At 41.0% G+C, this 19,808-nt stretch overlaps 1 protein-coding gene across 18 annotated transcripts in view; it reads right to left on the bottom strand.

Annotated features, from left to right (window-relative positions):
* Window positions 1-19,808, bottom strand: part of SLC8A1 (solute carrier family 8 member A1) — a 385,605-nt gene that overhangs the window by 51,945 nt on the left and 313,852 nt on the right. For 8 of the 18 annotated variants that reach the window (XM_059188495.1, XM_059188497.1, XM_059188503.1 and 5 more), the window contains 6 exons: window positions 13,173-13,279; window positions 9,926-9,946; window positions 9,473-9,490; window positions 9,347-9,361; window positions 5,456-5,524; window positions 1,025-1,155 (listed from right to left, as the gene is read on the bottom strand). In XM_059188495.1, coding sequence (XP_059044478.1) covers window positions 1,025-1,155; window positions 5,456-5,524; window positions 9,347-9,361; window positions 9,473-9,490; window positions 9,926-9,946; window positions 13,173-13,279 — 361 coding nt within the window. Of the gene's footprint in view, window positions 1-1,024; window positions 1,156-5,455; window positions 5,525-9,346; window positions 9,362-9,472; window positions 9,491-9,925; window positions 9,947-12,527; window positions 12,632-13,172; window positions 13,280-19,808 lie in introns of all 18 variants that reach the window. The other 10 variants (XM_059188489.1, XM_059188492.1, XM_059188491.1 and 7 more) reach the window with 10 other exon arrangements.

Below are 19,808 nucleotides of genomic sequence, written 5' to 3'. Positions count from 1 at the left end.
CTGTAATGGCAAAAGATGTTTTTCTTTCTACCTATCTCCTATCAGGCACCTCACTTTGTGGACCAGTTTTAAAAAACAATTAATGGGTCCAGCTAAAGGAAGAGGCCACTGTTCTGAAACATCTCAGATAAAATACCGAGGCTTCCAAGTCCCTGGCCTGCTTCTCTCTTTTGGGATCCTCATTCTGGTTTTGCAAAGAGAAGCAGAGTCTGTTTTTGAAAAATAAGTAGGGAAAATACATCTGCCATCTGAGTTTGTGGTTCTGAAAAACCAGAGGATGATGTTCCCTTTCATGTCCCACTACAAAGTCAAAGTGGCTCTCCTGGGGTCAGACGTCAGGGCTGTGTGGGTGAGGCGGGATGGAAGGTGGGATAGGGAACACCAGGAGCAGCTAAGATGGGTGGGAAGAAGTTAACTTCAAAATGCTAAGCTCATCACCCTAAGACCCAACTGCTTGACTTTGGAAAAATGACTTTCATCATCCAGAGAACCAGGAATCCAATTTTATCAGCTCAACTGTAAACTCTCTGGTTATAGGCACTGTAAACCTTTGGTAGGTTGACTGTGCTAATAGGCCCTAGGATCTGAAGAGGAGGACTAACTATAAATGAGAATTTGTCCCAGTGGGCTGGGACAAGGGAGAGCTTACCATCCCCTCTCCAGAACAAAATCCTCCTAATTGTTAGTGTGTGAATGCTCTGCTTCTGATGAATTTATTTGCTTCTTTAAATAGAGCCCGGTTCCTTCCACACAGAACAATCTCTTGCAATTCCCATTTGCTTCCTCCTTGCTATCCCCGCAGACAACATCCTCCCTTTGGGGAACCCCTGTGCAGGGACAGATGCCACCCCCTGATACAGTTTGGTCTGCAGGACCTGTGGGTTCCCTACCAACTTTCCAATTCCAGTTCTTCTCTGAAAAGCTTCTTGGTTAATAAGCCGATTTTGGAACTTGCTAACATTATGAATAGTCTTGGTTCCAAGATGGGCCTGGCCTCCCCCGTGGGCAGTGTTGGCAAGCGTACCTTGAATTCATAGGATTCTTCAATGATCACTTCCAGCTTGGTGTGTTCCCCCAGAATGGGACGCCCCATTTCTGCAATGCGCCTCTCCTCTTCCTCTTTGCTGGTCAGTGGTTGCTTGTCATCACATTCCTCTGTGAAAGGGAAGGGCATGAAAGTTAGCAGTGTGCTCAAACCTCTTTGGAAATCCCTGGATTCTGCTACAAGAAAACCAAGAAGGAAGGAAGCCCTGATGGCCCACTAAAAGTCCCTTGGGTGAGATCATCAGTCGAGGGGAGAATTGGATTGAGGGTCGGGGCAGGCCACGCAGCCCGTCACTGTCATGCTTGTTGAAAGCAAGTGGAGAGGGTGATCCACAACCCGAGCACAAGCCAAAGTGCGGATCAGGAAAATCACGCATAGACACATGTCACTGAGAAAGTCTCTGCCTGCACAGTGTCTATGTTGAGGACGTCATCTACCATCCCCTGTGATGCTGGTTCATCTGGCTGTTTGGACACATTCCTTTAGCAGGTCACCGAAGGAGCCACTATGAAAAGTGACACAAGGAATGGAGGACTCTGGCCTCCTCCTCTCCACTTTCTAGAGGCAACAGAAAATCCTCCAGGGCCAATGAGTTGAGTTGGTGGAAGGGAAATTCTGATGATAGCCAGAGCCTCTGTTGCAAGTCAAGAAGCAAAACATCCATTCCATTTCACTAAGATGTCTGTGCTCCATTGCTTCCTCTCTCTGGTGGAAAGTTCAAATTTGCTAGGAAGACCTTGACCACGTTCATCTTCAAGTAAACAGGGAGGGCAGAGGTGAGGCCTTTGGGAGTTAATACTACTCACCATGTGAGCGTGATTATTTCCAGAACCACCATGTAGCTGACACTGCAGGAGAGGCCAGTGAGTGTTAAGAAAATGTTAATGGACTTGAGAGTCCATTAATGAGGGGAAGCTCACAGTTGGCTCCTCTCTGTGTGAAGGTCATTAGGATAAATCCCAGACTGAAAAGGCCATGCACATGTGAAGGGTAAATGTTGTTCCTATAATCACTCTACCTCCTTATCCTTCAGGCCCAGGACTCTGGAACAAGACAGACTACTTCCCCTTAGAGTCAAGTCAAATGTACTTCAGCTCAAGGAAGTATGGGTGGTATGGAAAGACCTCAGCCCTGATGTCTTTGCTTCTAGAACTTTCCAAGCAAAGTGCCTGCAGGAGGACTCTGTTGACTGATGAAAACATGAGAAAGGGAGAGACTTCTAGCCCACTCTTCTTGCATTTTGCCTTTAGGCATCAGCTCTGTAGGAGTCCACACCTCACATCCCCTCCAAAGACATGGTTTCCCTCTGCTAAGGACCCTACAGTGGTGGTTCCATTTGATGCTCTAGCAAATTTTGTAGAGAACGGGTTCCTAGGCTAGTTGTTCATGGCTGGGGCCCGGAGCAGATGGGCTAGGAATACTGCTGGCATTTTGTATACCAAGTGTCAAAACCAACCCAAGGCAGAAGCAGAATGTAGCGTATTCATTAATTTGTTAGTATGGATTCAATAGTTTCTTCCTAAAGGAATATTTTAGAATCTGTTTTTCTATCCCAAGTTTTTACAGGGCCCCCAATGAAATTAGATGAAGACTAAAAATAAGGCATTTCAGACTGGCCAGAAACTGCTAAAATTTAGCAGATGCAAAGGAGAGGTGCCAGGAACTTAATTTTAACTGTACAAGTAGTAATGTGTTTTATAGTAGGCTTGGGAAGTTATGACCCAAGAGAGGGCAAAGGGTTCCAACTTGTGTCCACAGGGTTTGTCCTGGAAATTATGTGTGTGCAGCCATGGAAGTGGGAGGCTGAGGTATGTGATGTCTAATCCACCCAGTGCTCAAATCAATCACACTGTGATTCTCATGGCTTTCTGATCCTGGAGCCCAGGTTAAGGTTATTGGTAGTTTCTTAGCAGCAGGTCACATTTGAGTGTCTTTGTTCAAAACCTTGGCTGAACATGGGTGTCCTAGAGACTTACATCAAAGGAATTTTTTTTTCCCCCAGAACAACTGGGTTTATTATTTGAATTGCAAAGCCCCTGGGAGAGAATATTTATTATGACTTCCTTTTCTGTAGTTTACTTACAAATGGTAAGTTGCTTTAAATGGGGCTCAAGGCAATTTGGGTAGAAAACTGGGGAAATTACAAAAGAAAGGTGATGTGGTAGCATTGTTTAATGCCCCATTTCACAAAATGAAATTATTTGGAACATGGTGCTAGATAAACGGACGCAGTAGTAAATGAAATCAAATCACAGTGATTAAAAAGGTTATTCCTATTTTAACCACCTCTCAATCCTTCTGATCAGGAAGAAATGCTTAGTTTGGTGCCATCGTGTCTGTAACTAGTTCCTGACATATACTCTATGTGTATAAAGATCCTTTATTCATTGTTCACACGGGAAGTGAGGCATAGATACGGGACAACTTGTAGTGCAGCAAGGTGAGGGCTGAGGGAACAGGGCGGGGAAGCAGCTTGCTCTGCCTACGGGAGTCAGGGAAGGCTTCAGGAAAGAAAAAGTACTTGAAATTGGCATTGAAGCCTCCAGAGAAGCTTGCCAGGGAAAGGTGGTGCTAAGGTTGGGTAGGAGGTAGTATAGTAAGAGGGGGCATTCCATGCGGACAGAAGTCAAAGCACAAAGGCATAATGTCATGGAGGTGTCAGGGCTGTTTTCACTTAGTAAATGTCACGAGCATTTAAGAGAGAATTACAGGTAATGGAGAAGAGACAACTGGATAAATCCTATTGTTGCTCTACGACGATCCTGATAAATTAGGATCTGCAGATCCTGGCAAAGAACAGAGCTGGAGCTGTGTTTTAAAAAAGTGTCCTCTCTTTAGATATCTTTTATTAATTGGGGAAGTAGTTTAACACCATTTTTTCCCCTTTGGATCATCTATAATGTTTGTTTCTTTTTTACTTTGTTTTATTTTGTTTCTTGTTTTTGTTTTGTTTCTTTTTCACTTTGAATACTGGATCAAGTGCTGTCCATTTCACTCTGGCCAAGTCAGTTTCACCTCCTTAGTTATGTCTAGTGACCACATGTTGTGCCTTTCATTTTGCTTCTCAGACAGAAAATGCATTCTCTCTCTCTGTCTCTCCATACAGATACATGTATGCTTTTTTGAATTCACCATATTTAACTGAAAAGTTGATAATCAATCACAGAACATCAGGGTCTCCACTAACCAGCACAACCTAAAGACCACTGGGTAATTCATACCCACTCTTAAAATCCGTATTGACATAACATAAAACCATCCCGTGATAAAATCACCAGTAGAGGACCTCCCTTCTTTTCAGTAATTGATTTTGCAAATGACAAATCACAGAAGCTAATAGATACCTGGGTTGTCTGAAAAAGTGGCCGCTTATGCTTTCTGGCTTGGCTACTTTTTGAAGCAGCAGCTCCGTGAGAGCTGAAGGGCTCAGTGGGAGAGTCCCTATTAGAAAACAGAACAACCCACATGCAGATCTGCACCTGAGAAGTTACTGTTGCTGTTCTCTCACATCCTGGCAATCTTTAATCTTAACCAACAATGTCAAATTTGGAAAGGGGTGTAAGGCCAGTAGTGGGACAATCGCTCAAGGTTATTTTAATCCTTCGCTCAGATCTGCACTAACAAGTCTGAGAGTAGAGACCTCTTAACGGTTTTCAGCTCCTGACTGGCCTCTCTGGTTAGAGCCTAAGGAGACTGGTTTATTTATTTCCACCGGGAATATTCTGGAACAAGTCTGCAGTCAGGTCGGGGTATCATGATTATCAAGTAGGGAAGTGGGGCATGAGGATGAGGAGTGGAGAAGTGTTTCTACCGCCACAGCCAGTGACGGTGATGGGGATGACCGAGGATTGAATATCCTTGTCATCATCCAGACTTGGAGATGATGCCCGGCTCTAAGCTTACAGTAGATGTGGGATGGTTGTGGGATCCACTGGTCACCTTGGCAATGTTCCCTCTGGAGAACCCCCACAGATGTACTATCATCCGTGCATATGTGGCTAACATATTGCCTGGAGGCCAGAAAGGCAAGTTGTGCAAAGAAATACAACTTGCTTTTAAAGAAACTTCATTATACTTGGAATGAAAGACCCATGTGTGAGAAGCCAGATTTGTAAGAAATCTGGAATATATTGAGACGTGAAAGGGAGAGGTCATGGTGTCCAATCTCCTCTGCAGGCCCATGGTGCTCCCTCTACCAGGCCTCCCCTCCTGCATGGATAGGCTTGTGTTTTGTGGCCGACCCACCATATTTGGAATGTCAGAGAAGCCCCTGCATTATTTAGCAACGTTCTACTAGGGACAGGGGCCAAAGTCTGCTACTTCAATGTCTAAAGACTTAAAGAACACTTGAAGATAGCTAGCTTCAAGCTAGTAAACTGTGGTTTTCAAGGACCATGATGCAATGAGTACCTGCAATGGTGATTACAGTAGAGGGAATCGGATGTTCTCTAGCATGAACTTTCCGGAAGACAGGTTGGCCTAGCGAAAAGGACAGGCAGAAAATCAGCAGAATGGATGGTGTTGGTATGTTACCAGAGCTCTGTGGAATTAGTCAGTTAAACACCACATCCAGATGCACACATCACAAGCAGTGTTAGTTTGGGGGCTGAGTGGATAGGGGCCACTCCAATGGAGGCCACAGAAGTGAGCAAATAAATGGGTCAAGTGTGCTATGAGCCAAACCAGGTCATGTACGTGAATTACACACTCCTGCAGCTAGGTTTCTGCAGGCATCTGGAGTGAAGTGTCCTTGTTCTTCAAGTTACTGCTTCCAGAGGCCTCATGAAACAATGGAAAGCACTCGGTGTGATTACAGGTAACCTGGTTTTAAAGCCTATGGGTGCCAATGACATAGCCTTGAGCAGGCCACTTACCCAGTTTCCCCACATTTCCCCATAGCAGCCCCTGCTCCATCCATATTACAGGATTGTTGAGTAACATAACATCTGGGAACATGCTTATTTATTTTCTGAGCATCTGAATGGGGAAGTTTCATACGCTGGTAGGCTTTGCAAGGGTATGCCATCACCAGAGCAACTGCTGGGTTAGCAAGGCCTAGGGTCTCCATTAAACTTCTGGTTCAGTTGACTGCCAAATCCACCTGCTGTTGGCTTCTACCAAGGAGCTACCTTCAACATATCTGGAAATCGTGAGGTTGGGACTTGGTGCCAACTCTCAAATTCTTGCTGTCTGAATTTGGGTAGAGCAATTCTCTTCTCTGAGACTCAGTTTTCTCAATTGTAAATGAAGCTAAAGTTGAAGGGGATTTGTTCCTCTGCTGTAGGTACTGGAGTGATTAAAGTGTTTTAAATTTTCATACTTTGGCTTTCTTAAAAAGCCATGTACCTTGTTAAGTCTATTATATGATGAGCATAATATAATTGGGAAAGCAACTTTTAAGGAAGTATATTGACTTTTGTTATATAACTCTATGGCTGTCTGTTTGGGGAATCAGATGGGCCTCTCTTCTTTCCAAATTGAACCAGGATATTTAGTTTAATTAAACAACTCAAATTAATGTGCTCTAGTTTCCCCCTTCTGGGGTCCCCCTCATTTTTCATTTGACTGGAATACACACTGATGGCATTTGTGAAGCATCTGGGCTTTGGATTGCCAAGGGGTTAAAATGAACGTAGGAATAAAGAGATTGAAAGGGAGGAGATAAAAGCGCTGGGGTTAGGACACCCATCAAATGGCTATGGACTTAAAGTCAGAGGGCCAGGCTCTGAATCCTGGATGGGTGATTTGGGGTGGACTGATCAATCACTTCTGACCTTCATTTCTCTCTGTAAGTGAGAACAATAAAATCTTAACCCATAAGGCTGAAGATTAAATGGGATAATGGATATGAAATGCTTCACAAACTCTGATGAGCTATAATGTATAGGGGGTTATCATGTTATATGCCAAAAAGGTCAAGGGACAATGAGATCATAGGTTCCAACAAGGGCCTTTCAATGAGGCAAGGTCTAGGAGCAACACGTAAAGATTTGTAAATTCCAGAATCACCTCTAGTACTTAATGTCCACCACTAATGAAATCTCTGAAATATATTGGGCTGTGGACCAAATGACTTTTTCAATTTCCATATATCCTGCTTCAAATTTAGATTTTCACACTCAGCTGCACAAGACCACATAAAACCTGCAGGCAGAGTCTGAGGGCTAGATTAAGTCTTCTCTATTGTCCCAGCATCTCAAAGCTGTGACTTTAAAGCCTCAAACTGACTTCAAAGAAAAGTTCTTCCAACTTAGAGCTGCTTTTCACTGTGTAAACCCCAGTTCTAAAACCTTCCCCAGGGCATCTATAGAGAGTGGATCCCAGGCATTCTGACCTGGATTGAGAGAAGAAGGGTGATATACACCGGGAAGAACAGGCCAAGGTAGAGGTTCCCAGAGAGCTTCTGGAACATTGTCTTGTTCTAACTATCAATTTCAAGGGTTGGGAAGAGGTGGTAACAATAGAAAAACTATTATATCAAACTGAAGCCATAAGGAAGAACTTAATGAAATAAGTACATGAAATGATAGAACTCTTTGGAAGAAAAGATTCTGTTCTCTTGAAGGCAAGATGTGTCCGAGGCAGGAAATGTTGGGCATTGCCGGACAGATATTCTAGAACATGATAGGAACAACTTCTGTGAAAAGAAAACTAGGATTCTGTTATTACCTAGATACTTAAAAGGGAAGATGCTTCAAGTGATAATATGGAAGAAAGGCCATCGAAGCAAAATCCTGACATATTCAATAAGAAAAATAGGAAAATATCTAAATATATCAGTGCATTTTAACAAGGCATCTATAGCCCAAGATTTTTGGTGAAAATCTCATTATCAGGCTGCATAAGGCTGAAGGGTGCTGTTAGAGACTACAATATTTCTACAACAGTTGGCTTTCTTCTTTCTAATTATTTCAGAAGCCATGAAGGCTGCCTTCCCCAATTTCCACAGCCCTCAAATCTCACAAAGTTAACCAACTTATTGGGTGACAGGAACAGTATATTTCCAAGACTTCAGTGAGTTCAAATGAGGGGTTGAGAAAAAGAAGATAAATTTTTTAAAAAATAAATGGAAATTCCTGCATTGATTCAAAAATAGCATCTTCAGCAGTGCACAGTCAGGGAGACTTGACCTGGGAGAGCTTTGGATGGCTCAGATTTAAAAAATCCTCTATGAGGACTTGTCCTGTTTAACATTTTTATCCTTTGCAATTCCTCTGTCTCTGAGAGTCTGTGGATCATTCTGTCATTAGATGCCGTGTCTGGAAAGAAGCAGTGAGGAACTAAGAGCCCCTGTGAAACTGCTCATTTTCAGAAAGTTCTACTTTGGACAGAATCTAGTTGGAACCACCTGATCACGAGTTTACAAGAACAGTGGTTTAATTAACCCCCAACTCCCCTACTACAGGATTGAGCAAAATTGGAATTTTTAGGAATATTTCCTTCTTCAAATGTGTTGGTTCAGCTGATTGCAGGAAAAATAATGACAGTAGTGTTATCTGTACAATCTATTGGCAAATGCCAATAGATTGGCCAGTAGTAGGATGCGCTTGGAGACATCTTTAACCTGCAGTTTCAGAAACATCACACCGACCACTTGATATTTCTCTGTCTCTCTCTAACTCTGCCTAGATGATTCCGAAAGGTTGGGGGGGAATACTGGAAGGGGACCCCTTCTTCCTCCTGTACATGGGAAAGCAGCTTTAGAGTTCTGTTAAGTAATGTGATCAACACAGGCTCGACGCCAGTAGGAATGTAAGAGTTTTAAACTCTTAGAGTGGCACTTTGGGTCTGTATAGAGCACTGTGTAATGCACTTATAGGGGTCATGTTAATAACACTCAAACTAAAATCCTCAAAGAGGGGCTCAGACTGATGTCATGGGATGAGGGGAAGGGACTGCTCTGTCCTCTGCTCACAGGGCATCACGTAGCATTAGGTGCCTGAGCCTGGTCCTGGATGTCCACCCCATGTGTCCTTGAGGCCAGCGGTTGTCTTATCTAATCTGGTACCCTGCAGCATCTAACAGAATGCACAGTACACCATCAGTGCTATGTGAACATTTTCATATCAACAGTATCAAAACGTGATCAGTTACAGGTTCTCCATACGAATTTGCTTGTACATCAACACAACACACACATTGTTAATGTGCACAATGTTAACTGTGTAAAATCAGCAAGAGCACACCATGTGCCACAGCTAAACATTAACACAGGTTACATAAAATGTGGTTCGAGTTGGATTTTCCAGGGTGTTTGGGGGAAAATGAAGAACATTAAAAAAAAAAATAAATCTGTCTTACCATACAGGTATTTCCCTTCATTCAAAGCAAATAAAAATGAGAAACGATTTTTAAAAATGTAAACAACATATGGCAAAGACAGCAAAAAAAAAAAAATTCAATGTCATTAGCTTTAAAAATTCATACCTGTTATTGTGAAGCCACCTAAAAAAGAAAAAAAATAATAAATGTTACAATTTATTTAATTTATATTCTAAATAACAAATACCAGTGATATCGGACTGCCTGGCCACCCATCCAAGATACAACATCTTGCCAAACTATATTTATAATTAAGAAAAATCTGAAAGTATCCATTCACAATTTAATTACTACTCATTCTTTTAAGATTATGGGACTTAGTGCACAAATTTAATTCTCGTGCATACCTAAACAATCACTGGTCTTTAAAGAGATTGTACTAAACTAAAAATGGAATATTAACTGTCTAACCTACACAAAAATGAGGCCAATGGCCCTAGACAACAGTCTTGCCAGTCAATCAATAGATATAAAAGTCAGAAAGCTACTGTATCACCTGACATTCATGGAAAATCACCTAGAGAAATGGAAAGGAAATGGAAGAAATGAAATGCTTACCAAGCTCATTCAATAACAGGGCTGTGAAGGAAACAGACAAAGACAACACAGAATAAGAGACCAGATGAATAATGAAAGTAAGAGGAATATCAGCAGAAAGAAATCCAGGCAGATCTGATTCCAGTGGGTAGGAAGCCACCACTAACATGGGTGCTTCCCAGGGAAATGCGGCACTGGGAATATTTTCCAATAAACAATCCCAACACGAATTTTTTGCAAATGTGTGTGACTGATTAGATACAGATACAATTACCCTTAGCTGTTATTTCTTGGCACTTTATAAAACATTTCTACTGACTATTCTTATATAATATAGATATCTAATTTACCAAAGAGAGTAGAAACGTTTTATGAAGTTGTTGTTAACTTCATTTGAGTAAGTCTTCCTCAGTAAATATTGCCCAGGAGCTATGAAGTCACTGAATTCCACTGAATTTTTTTTTTTTTTTATTCCACTGAATTCTTAAATGATGCAGAATTTCAGGTGTTATACCTTTCTTTCAATGAAAACAGATGAAACATCTTAGGAAATTCCAATCTGGCTGCCCTTCCTGAAGAAGACTGGCCCAACGTAAAGCTCTCCCTGAAGGTTCTATTTGCATGGTATTTCTTGGCCAGTGAAGGGACGCTTATGTTTTTTTAAATTCTCAAAACCTGAGCACCAGGAATGAGCATTTATTTGTGCGTTCTTCTCTATGACTTCTGCGTGTTTTAACTGGGCAATCATATTTCTTGTGGGAACTGACAAGGCAGGTAGTGGGGAGGAGGCATCGTATCCATAATCTGATTTCCGGGTTATGTGCTTTAAACCCAGACTATACCGCAGCACTTTATTTTGGTGGAAGCTCCCTAGCTAAACATATTATATAAATTTCTTTAGGAGCGGTGGGGAATGCTACAATTATGTTTTCAGCCCCATTTTGCTGCTAACGGCTAGTGGCATTAGAGGATACTTTCTAAAACAAGTCAGTAATTTTATTTATAGTGACAAGAATCCACTTGGAGGGTGTGAAACCAGATAGTGCTATCAAGGAATTTTAATTTGCTTTTAAATGAGGGCATATTTTACTAAAACGACAATTGAAAGAGCTCTATCCAAGATGCTCTTCCTTTAGATAGAAGACAGTGTTTTGGAGGAATACATTTAGAAGTAAGTGCTTTTTTTCCTGTATGCTAATGAGGCATTTTTGATCCCATCTTTGTAAGAAATCAGCTGTTTTCTAGTGTCTTTGCCTTCTGCCTACTGCCATTGAAGCATATTAAACAGGCCACATTAAAATGGGTCCCCAGTGCTCCATTCTCCATCATTCCAAATGGCTCCTGGTACCATTTGGGACATGACTAGGTCAGGGACATACACATTTTTCCCTTTCTTTTTTCTCATAGAATCTGAAGTCACTGAGTTCTTACAAATGTGAGATTAAATTCCTCCAAATGTTGGGTCTATATAGGAATTAGTCCTATATATTTGATATTTTTCCTTATGTGTAAAAGTATAAATTTCTTATGAAGTGGTCCATTTGATCATCTTCTATGCTAGTCATCAATTGTTTGAAATGCGTAAGAGCTTTTAATGTGTAGTAAACTCATTTTACATGTATAACTACACAATCCCTTTAAAATGGCCACTCTTAGAGGATAATTGCAGGAGGCCCTTGTAATAACTCAGAACAAAAAATTATCTTTGATGGTGGTATAAAATTCCTATCCTTCCTTATCAAAAGTAAGCCATAGAAAATAGAAATAAAACCAAAGAAGACAAAGAAATTGGCTTCTTTATTCAAATATTTTCCAAAAATATGTGAGTGCAACTCAACTAAAAAAACCTAGCTATGAGGATACTGCTGTTTATTTATTTATTTATTTATTTACTACATATGTTAGAAATTTGTCAATTCTATAAGCATCAAAACATTTCTGAGCATAAAGCTGGCTAGGCCATAAGCAAGGGTCAAATTCTTCCTGAAGGACCATATCCTTCCTACTAAAGGAAATTTGTATGACTATAGTTTCCTACATCTGGTCCCTTTAAAATGTCATTTTTGACGATATTAAAAATCTCAGGCCAAGATGAACACTAGAATGTGGATAACGCTACTCTTCAAGGACCTTCGTTCTTATTAAATACATATTTTTGGAAAACTGGGCTGTCTGAAGAAGCCTAATTACTGAATTCTCCCGAAAGTTCCTATTAGTTACCATTGGACTCATCTGTCGGGACTAGTGGGTATTAAGTTGTCTTTATCATGAACATTCAAGGGGAGCTTTAGCAGTGGGAAGTACATTCGAGAACGATCCCTGAGTCATAAATACCTGAACACAGAAATCATGCTTTTAGGTCCTCCCTTCTGAATTACAGAAATCTCTTCTAGTCTTTCTTGGGTCTGCTCTCAAAGTTAGTGGGGCATTTCCTGAAGAGAATGGGCTCTGTTTGGTGCATTTGTGAATCAGGGAAGGGAGATAAAACTGTTAAAGCTTCAAAGGAAACAAAGGATAGTAGTACTTGGAGCCGAGGAAGAGGAGAGAGTTAAGTGTGAGAGTAGGAGACACGGAGAGAGAAGAGTACAATTTCTCGCTGGTATGTCTTTGTATACTCTCACACCTTTCATTCCTCTTCTTATCCATTTTGGTTCCTCAAGCACAAGGGAGAAACTGCACTCTTTCTCATATTCCTCACGGTCAAATATTCTAATGGTAATGATCTTCCTGTGGGAACACAAGACAAAGGCAAAACAAATGGTTGGAGTCACACGCTCATGCTAGGGGTTCACCAAGCTGCATGTTACCGTGATGTTATGGAAGGGAGAACTGGCAACACATGGGCCTCACAAGTATGTAACAGGGCATGGCGGCTTCTCTCAGGGGGCCCCCGTGACGTGGTCTCCTTGTGGGCCACTTTCACAAATGCTTCCTGCTTCTACGAGCTGGCAGGAAGTACCCAGAAATCAGAGCATGGCCTCCATTTTGGCATGGCCAGCATCAGCCCTGCCCTTCCCGGAAATGGAGGCCGGGTTGACTGCCCGGAAAATTCGTCTCTCAGACCTGCCGTGTGCAGAGTGGTCAGGATTGGCTGATGGAGCCCCAGGCTGGGCCTACTGTGGTCTGGGGGTGGGGGGTGAGATCTATGCCCTGTTACATAGGTGGAGGGATGTGTGTGTTGTGAGCCACGTCTGAAGAGTGCAGGCATCCAGGGGGTGGCACAGGCCAGCAGAAGCTGTTGGGCTCTGCCCTGGAGCAGCTCCCCCACCTTTCTTCTCACTCATCTCCACCAGGCGGGGCTCTCCAATCTCAAGGAAGAAGGTCTTGTTTTTCTCATACTCCTCATCATCAATTACCTTGACTGATATTGTTTTGCTGAAACAGAGAAGAATAGAAATTGACGAACAAGGGGAAGAGGAAAGAGAAGAGAAGGAACATAGAGAAGAGGAAAGCCAGGTTAACGTGCTGCACTTCCAGACAAATGGCAACTGAGAAAATCCTGTACTGTGACTCTGTTCTTCCAGGAGGGGTATGGGATAGTTCTGAAAGATTGGAGAGGTCACCCAATGCACAGCTCCCCTGCCCAAGGCCATGGGATGATTTTAGGCACTCAGGACTCACAGGTTTATCATCACCAGCAGAAGGAAAAGCAGAACACAGATCACAATAATAAGAAAAGAAAAATATATTTATTTGGTAAATGCTTTAGCTGTAGGATTGTCTGAGCCGTGCCCTGGAATTCACTCATTTAGAACAAATAAGTAAAACACATCAAAATATCAACAGAGGTTATCTGTGAGTGATAGGCTGATTGGTCCTTTTTTGGGGCCTTCATTCTCTTTACTCTATTTCCAAACATAATATTTTTGTAATAAACTGCTATTAAAGTAATAAATGCATAAGACCATCACAAAATAAAATCAATCTCTTTTATCTTACCCCACCCAATGTCCTAGAATCAAACTCTTATTCAGACTAGTCAGATTTTCCATCTAGGTCACAGGGGGAAAATGTTCATGTTTTATTTGTCTTTCTAAAGATGGAAGCTGAGGCCTCCCAATAGCTGTTTTGAAAGGTGGGGGATGGGAGTCATGATGCTATACTGATTCTCATCCCTCCAAAGCTGAGTTTCAACTTTGACAAAATATACCATTTACACCACTTTCAAACTCCACCCGTACACCAAGGAATTCAGTTAAGAATTTTTCCCATAATCCATCTGTTAGCACTTCTAGCTTTAGGGTCCTCTGGTTGTGAGTGACTGGCAGACTGTAGGACAAATGTAAATATTATGCAAATCTCAATTTCCCATAAACCTGATGACTGAAGATATATCTATCTAATTAATAAAGGCTTTTTTTTAAAGATTTTATTTATTTATTTGACAGACAGAGATCACAAGCAGGCAGAGAAGCAGGCAGAGAGAGAGGAGGAAGCAGGCTCCCTGCTGAGCAGAGAGCCTGATGTGGGGCTTGATCCCAGGACCCTGGGATCATGACCTGAGCCGAAGGCAGAGGCTTTAACCTACTGAGCCATCCAGGCACCCCTAATTAATAAAAGCTTAATCACTTCCTGTATTACCACATACTCAGAGCCCCCTAAACCCTTGTTTGTCCTTGAAAAAAAATTTTCTTCCAGTAACACTGGCCAAGAACATTTCTGACTAAGGCTTTTGAAACAATGAGTTTACACAGATGCATAGTTTTAAAGTCGCGGGCATTGTTTAGTTTTGGTGGAATTTTCTAGGTCTTCTGGAAGGAAATTAGTTTGCAACTTTTTATTTTTTAAGAGAGGTAGAGGTGGGTGGGGAGGGATACAGAGGAGGGAGAGAGGATCTTAGGTGGGATCCACCCTGAGATCATGACCTGAGCCGAAATCCAGAGTTGGACACCTAGCTCACTGAGTCACTCAGGTGCCACCCCACTTTTTAAAATTATTGATCAAACCCACCAAGTTTTATTTCGACCAACATATGCCAAAGAGCATCAGTGTTCTTTCCTAGTATGAAGGAGAAGAAAGGTAGAAGTTTCTTACAATTCTCGAAATTTCCTAGCCCCCATTTAATGTTAAATGCTTTCTTGGGTTAACACTGGGGAAATGAGATCAGATGATTGGTTCTGGTCCTTTGGAGCCCCATAACCAGCTCTCTGCTCCTCAGCTTACAAATATCTCCACATGATGTTCATATCCAATTTCTCATTACTAAGGAGTTGGGGCTGATGACAGCGCCTTTTCTTTTCTACCTCAGCTGTGTCCTCAAAGACTGAAATACTAAGGCCAGATGAGCAGTTGTAAATGACTAAGGCAATAATCATTTTTTCAGAGAAGTTAGATATTTACAGACTTCCAACGGTGTGACAAAGTCCAACTACATGTACACAGTGAACAATTCCTGTCTAACTTCTGGAACTAGTCTGTGGAATTGACCTATTTACTTAGTGTGTGTGTGTGTGTGTGTGTGTGTAAATATACATATCAAATCAGCCTACCCTGACTACACTAGGATATCTAAACATTCCCCAATCTCCAAAAGTTATAAATTATTAGAGAAAGTACAAGAAGATGTAAGAAATGATGATATATGCACTCTTTATTTCAGAATTGAATTTGATGTTATAAGGGAAATCAAATTTATTCTACAAAAGTCTGCCAAACGTTTACCCTTTTTGTCATCAAACTTCTTCATTTTGGATATTAATTTCTGTCTTCCTGCCTTATCATCACAAACTGCAGTTGTGCAGCTCTACTAAAGTAACCAGCTATAAGAGCAAGCATGGGAAAGGGTTAATGGGCATTAGGAAGGCCATGCTACCATCTTCTGGACCTCTTGGCCCAACGTTGATTATCATTTCATGACTGGGTACACCAAGGTGGATGCCATGTTGCAATGCTCTTGCTTGTCTTACCTTGAAACATTCGACTTCTCTTTCTCCATCAAGTACTCCCAACCTATCCTACATCTCATCCCATGTTTTATTAGATTAGAGAAATAGAGTACAGTAGAGATGGTTGGTATAGCCTGGCTAAAAGGGTGAGGCTTTGTTTAGAAAAAGCTTCTAGTTTTATTCCCAAAGAGCAACATGACCACTCATTCAGAAATAAATAGAAGCAACCAAATAACATTGTTTCTTATTCTTGGCAAATTTAATCCTCTATTGTCCTAACAGCTTTATTTCCTATACTCTGAGTAGCTGATGAGTGTGAGATACATGAAGCCCCACACAGTTTGTTTGTAGAATAAAATAAGCACTGAAATTTATTTTTAGATTACCACTATTTACTAAGATCATAATCCTTAGAAAATGTTTCAGAATTTGATAACTGTGACACTGGAAAATCAAAGAAGAAAAAGAAACCAGTACCTCTGTAGGTGCCTGACCAAGACCCCTAAAATAGATGAGATTTGCATAATGGTGTATTTCAAAAACATTAATAATACTGTCAGTGGTGTGCCTGACAGGACAAACTATTAAATTATAAATTGATTTCGGTGCTCTTGCATAGCAAAACAATTAATAGGAAGCTTGTTTATGAAAGGACATTCTAGTCCATTGGCTGTTCTTTTTTTCTCTTTACCAATGGGATGCAGTCAAGTTTTCTTTCTTTAAAGATTTATTTGTTTGTTTGTTTGTTTGTTTGACAGGCAGAGATTACAAGTAGGCAGAGAGAGAGAAGAGAAAGCAGGCTCCTTGCTGAGCAGAGAGCCTGATGCAGGGCTCAATCTCAGGACCCTGGGACCAAGACCTGAGCCAAAGGCAGAGGCTTTAACCCACTAAGCCACCCAGGCATCCCAAGTTTTCATTCTTTAGATTGACAAATTAATCCAAACAAGACTGGAACAGTCAGGTAGACACAGCATTTCATCCAATGACAACTCTTATGCTCTTACTGCCCCAATAAGAAACAAATAGAAAAATTGATGTTATGCACTTTTCAACTACCATAATTATGAAGAAGATAAGAGCTTTTCATCTGATTTTTTTACACATTTCTCTAAAGTTGAATAGTGTACTATAAAAATGATGTTTTCTGGAAACTAGCAAAGCAGTTACAAATCTTATAACACTAAATAATTTCTCAGTGTAGCTAAAGTTTCTATGGAAATCCCTCTTGGTTCCATTTCTAAGGGGAATAAAAGGATTTGATTAAGAAAGATCAGTTTATTGAGTGAAAAAAGGCAGGTGTTTTTTTTTTGTTGTTGTTGTTTTTTTGTTTTTGTTTTTGTTTTTTTTGCCGTGCTTTTCTTTTGGTAATCCTAAACCAACATCTATACTTGACTTCTCAGTCTCTCTCTCTCAACTGATGGGTCTCAAAAGACCTGAACACCTTCCAACATTCTACCAAGGAGTTTGTAGGTCTGATGGTGACTCAGGCAGACGGTGCAAAAGGAAAGAAGGAGGTGGGGCTTTATTAGTGGAGGTGAAAAAAAAATCTTTAAGATACATTCTAACCTCTCCTCAGTAAGCCAAAGTAATCTGGGCCTCAATTTGCTCTTCTGTGGTTTCTTCTTCTCAAGACTGCCCTTGATATTAGGAGAAATGAGAAAAAGATGAGTTTGAAAAGAGAAGAGACTCTCCTTTTAAATCCCCCTGCAAAAGATGTTAGTGAGGATTTCACATATTTAGATACTGCAATGGCTGTTTTAAAAATTATTATTTAAAAAATTAAACTCACTTTAGGCATACTGAGAGGTCACTGGACCTATGAGCACTTTACATTTCTTTCTTTTTTTTAAAGATTTTATTTATTTATTTGACAGACAGAGATCGCAAGTAGGCAGGGAGGCAGGCAGAGAGAGAGTGGGAAGCAGGCTCCCCGTTGAGCAGAGTTGGAGAGTCTGGCAACTCTCGATCCCACACCCTGAGATCATGACCTGAGCGGAAGGCAGAGGCTTAACCCACTGAGCCACCCAGGCACCCCGACTTTACATTTCTTAATTCACCTGTCTTTGTAACAGCCCTAGAAGGAACTTCTGCTACTTACCATTCACAGAGGAAACAAAGACTCAGAGAAGTTAAATAACTCCAAAGGTCACAAAGGGAGACTCCTGTAACTGGCTCCAAAGGCTGATACCTTCAATTATATAACCCACAAAGTTCCTTATTCATTCAGCTGTGCAGTATTTTTATGATCACTTTAAAGGATCTGGATCATTATTTTAAATTAATATAAAGGTTTATTGTTTCATCTTTATGTTAACAAGGACTGCTTAGATTAGCAATGATAGAATTTCAACTCTATTTTTAAAAGGAGAGGAGCACATCTATTTTTGATGGCTGTCCTAAAAAGTTGAATCATTGAGGAGACAGAGTTCCTATCAGAAGTAATTGAAAAGTGCCGTGAGTATGTATGGACTTGGTAATTCTGGAAACTTTGAGCCACCAACCAGTAGCTTCAGCCTCATGCGGAGGTGGAGTGGGTGCTTATTAGAACTGCAGAATCTCAGGGGCCATGCCAGACTCTCCAACTCTTATCTATATATTAACAAGATACCAGGATGATGCTATACATGTGAAAGTTTGAGAAGCATGGATCTAGAGAGAACAATGTGTTCTTTTATTAAGCCAGAGAATGAACTAAAAGCTGGGCTTGTGTTTTTAGAGGGACTGTCTGCCCATTAGAATCACACCTGGAGCTCAGCAAACTTTGAGTGTGGTGCAGGAGCCACTCAAAACCAGTGACCTCAAGCTCTCTAGTTGTGGGGCCCCAACATGAATAAAGTTTTTAAATGTTTTTTGGGTGGTTCCAGTATGCAGCAGGGACTGGCAGCTGGCTAATTAATGGAGGGCAGGAATATATGCCTGATGTTTCAAAGAATGTATTAAATAAAGAACAGATAGAATTGTGAGAAATTCAGAGTAAAACTAAATTTCAGATCTAAATAGCAGTCTAGACTGAAACATGGGAGAACCATTTTGCTTTGTTCTTCACCATTGTTTTTTCTGGATTATGTAGAGTATTTAAAATTTTGTTTTCTCCTCTGATGAAAGGCTGGTCTCCCTGGGCCACTTTAATAGTGCAGGTGAGAAAACACTTTCAGCTTTCAGGCAGCAAAGTTTACACTCACACAGAGTGATTTCCTTCCCCGACAAAGTGATAGGAAGTCTGGTGATAGGCTTTTACACAATGGAAGTTCTATTTGGAAAGTAGAAAACCTAAGGATTTCAACTGCCACGTGAGACAGTAAAACCTCATCCTTCTGCTCTCAGAGAGTTTCTAAGCCATGTCAGTGAAAGGCCACGTTTGTGGAACTGGAAATTTTCCCCATCATGGCCACCACACTTAGACTCAAGAAAGCAATGACCCAGGTTTGATCACACATGAAGGCAAAAGACCTGGCAACTTCTCTGACCACAGAGTGATGTCATCAGGTAAGGCAAATTTGAAATCTCACTCCCAGTACAGCTGATATTAAAATAGAATAAACTCTTAATACTCAAAAAGATGAGCCAACTTAAAAATGGGCCAAAGATCTGAATAGATGCTTCACCAAAGAAGATCAGCAAATGGCCAATATGCATGGGAACAGATGCTCCACATCGTTCGCTATCGGAGAAATGCAAATGAGAACCACAATGAGATACCAATGCAAACCTTCTAAGATGGCTAGAATCAAAAAGACAGATAATAACAAGTATTGTAGAGAACACAGAGCGATGAGAACTCTCCTACACTGCTGGTCGGAATGTAGTATGTTACAGCTGCTTTGGAAAAACCTAGCAGTTCCTCAGAAATGTAAAGACAGAGGGACCTTATGACCCAGCAATTCCACTTCTAGGTATATAAGAGATTTAAAAACATATGCCCACATACAAGCTTATACTGAATATTCATAGCAGCATCATTCAGGAGAACCCCAAAGTGGGAACAACCTCAATAGCCACCATCTAATGAATGAATAAAC

Source organism: Mustela lutreola, chromosome 9 (genome assembly GCF_030435805.1).
Source record: "Mustela lutreola isolate mMusLut2 chromosome 9, mMusLut2.pri, whole genome shotgun sequence".
Taxonomy (NCBI): domain Eukaryota; kingdom Metazoa; phylum Chordata; class Mammalia; order Carnivora; family Mustelidae; genus Mustela; species Mustela lutreola.
The sequence above is the reverse complement of the archived record's forward strand: the minus strand, read 5'-3'. Positions and strand labels throughout refer to the sequence as shown.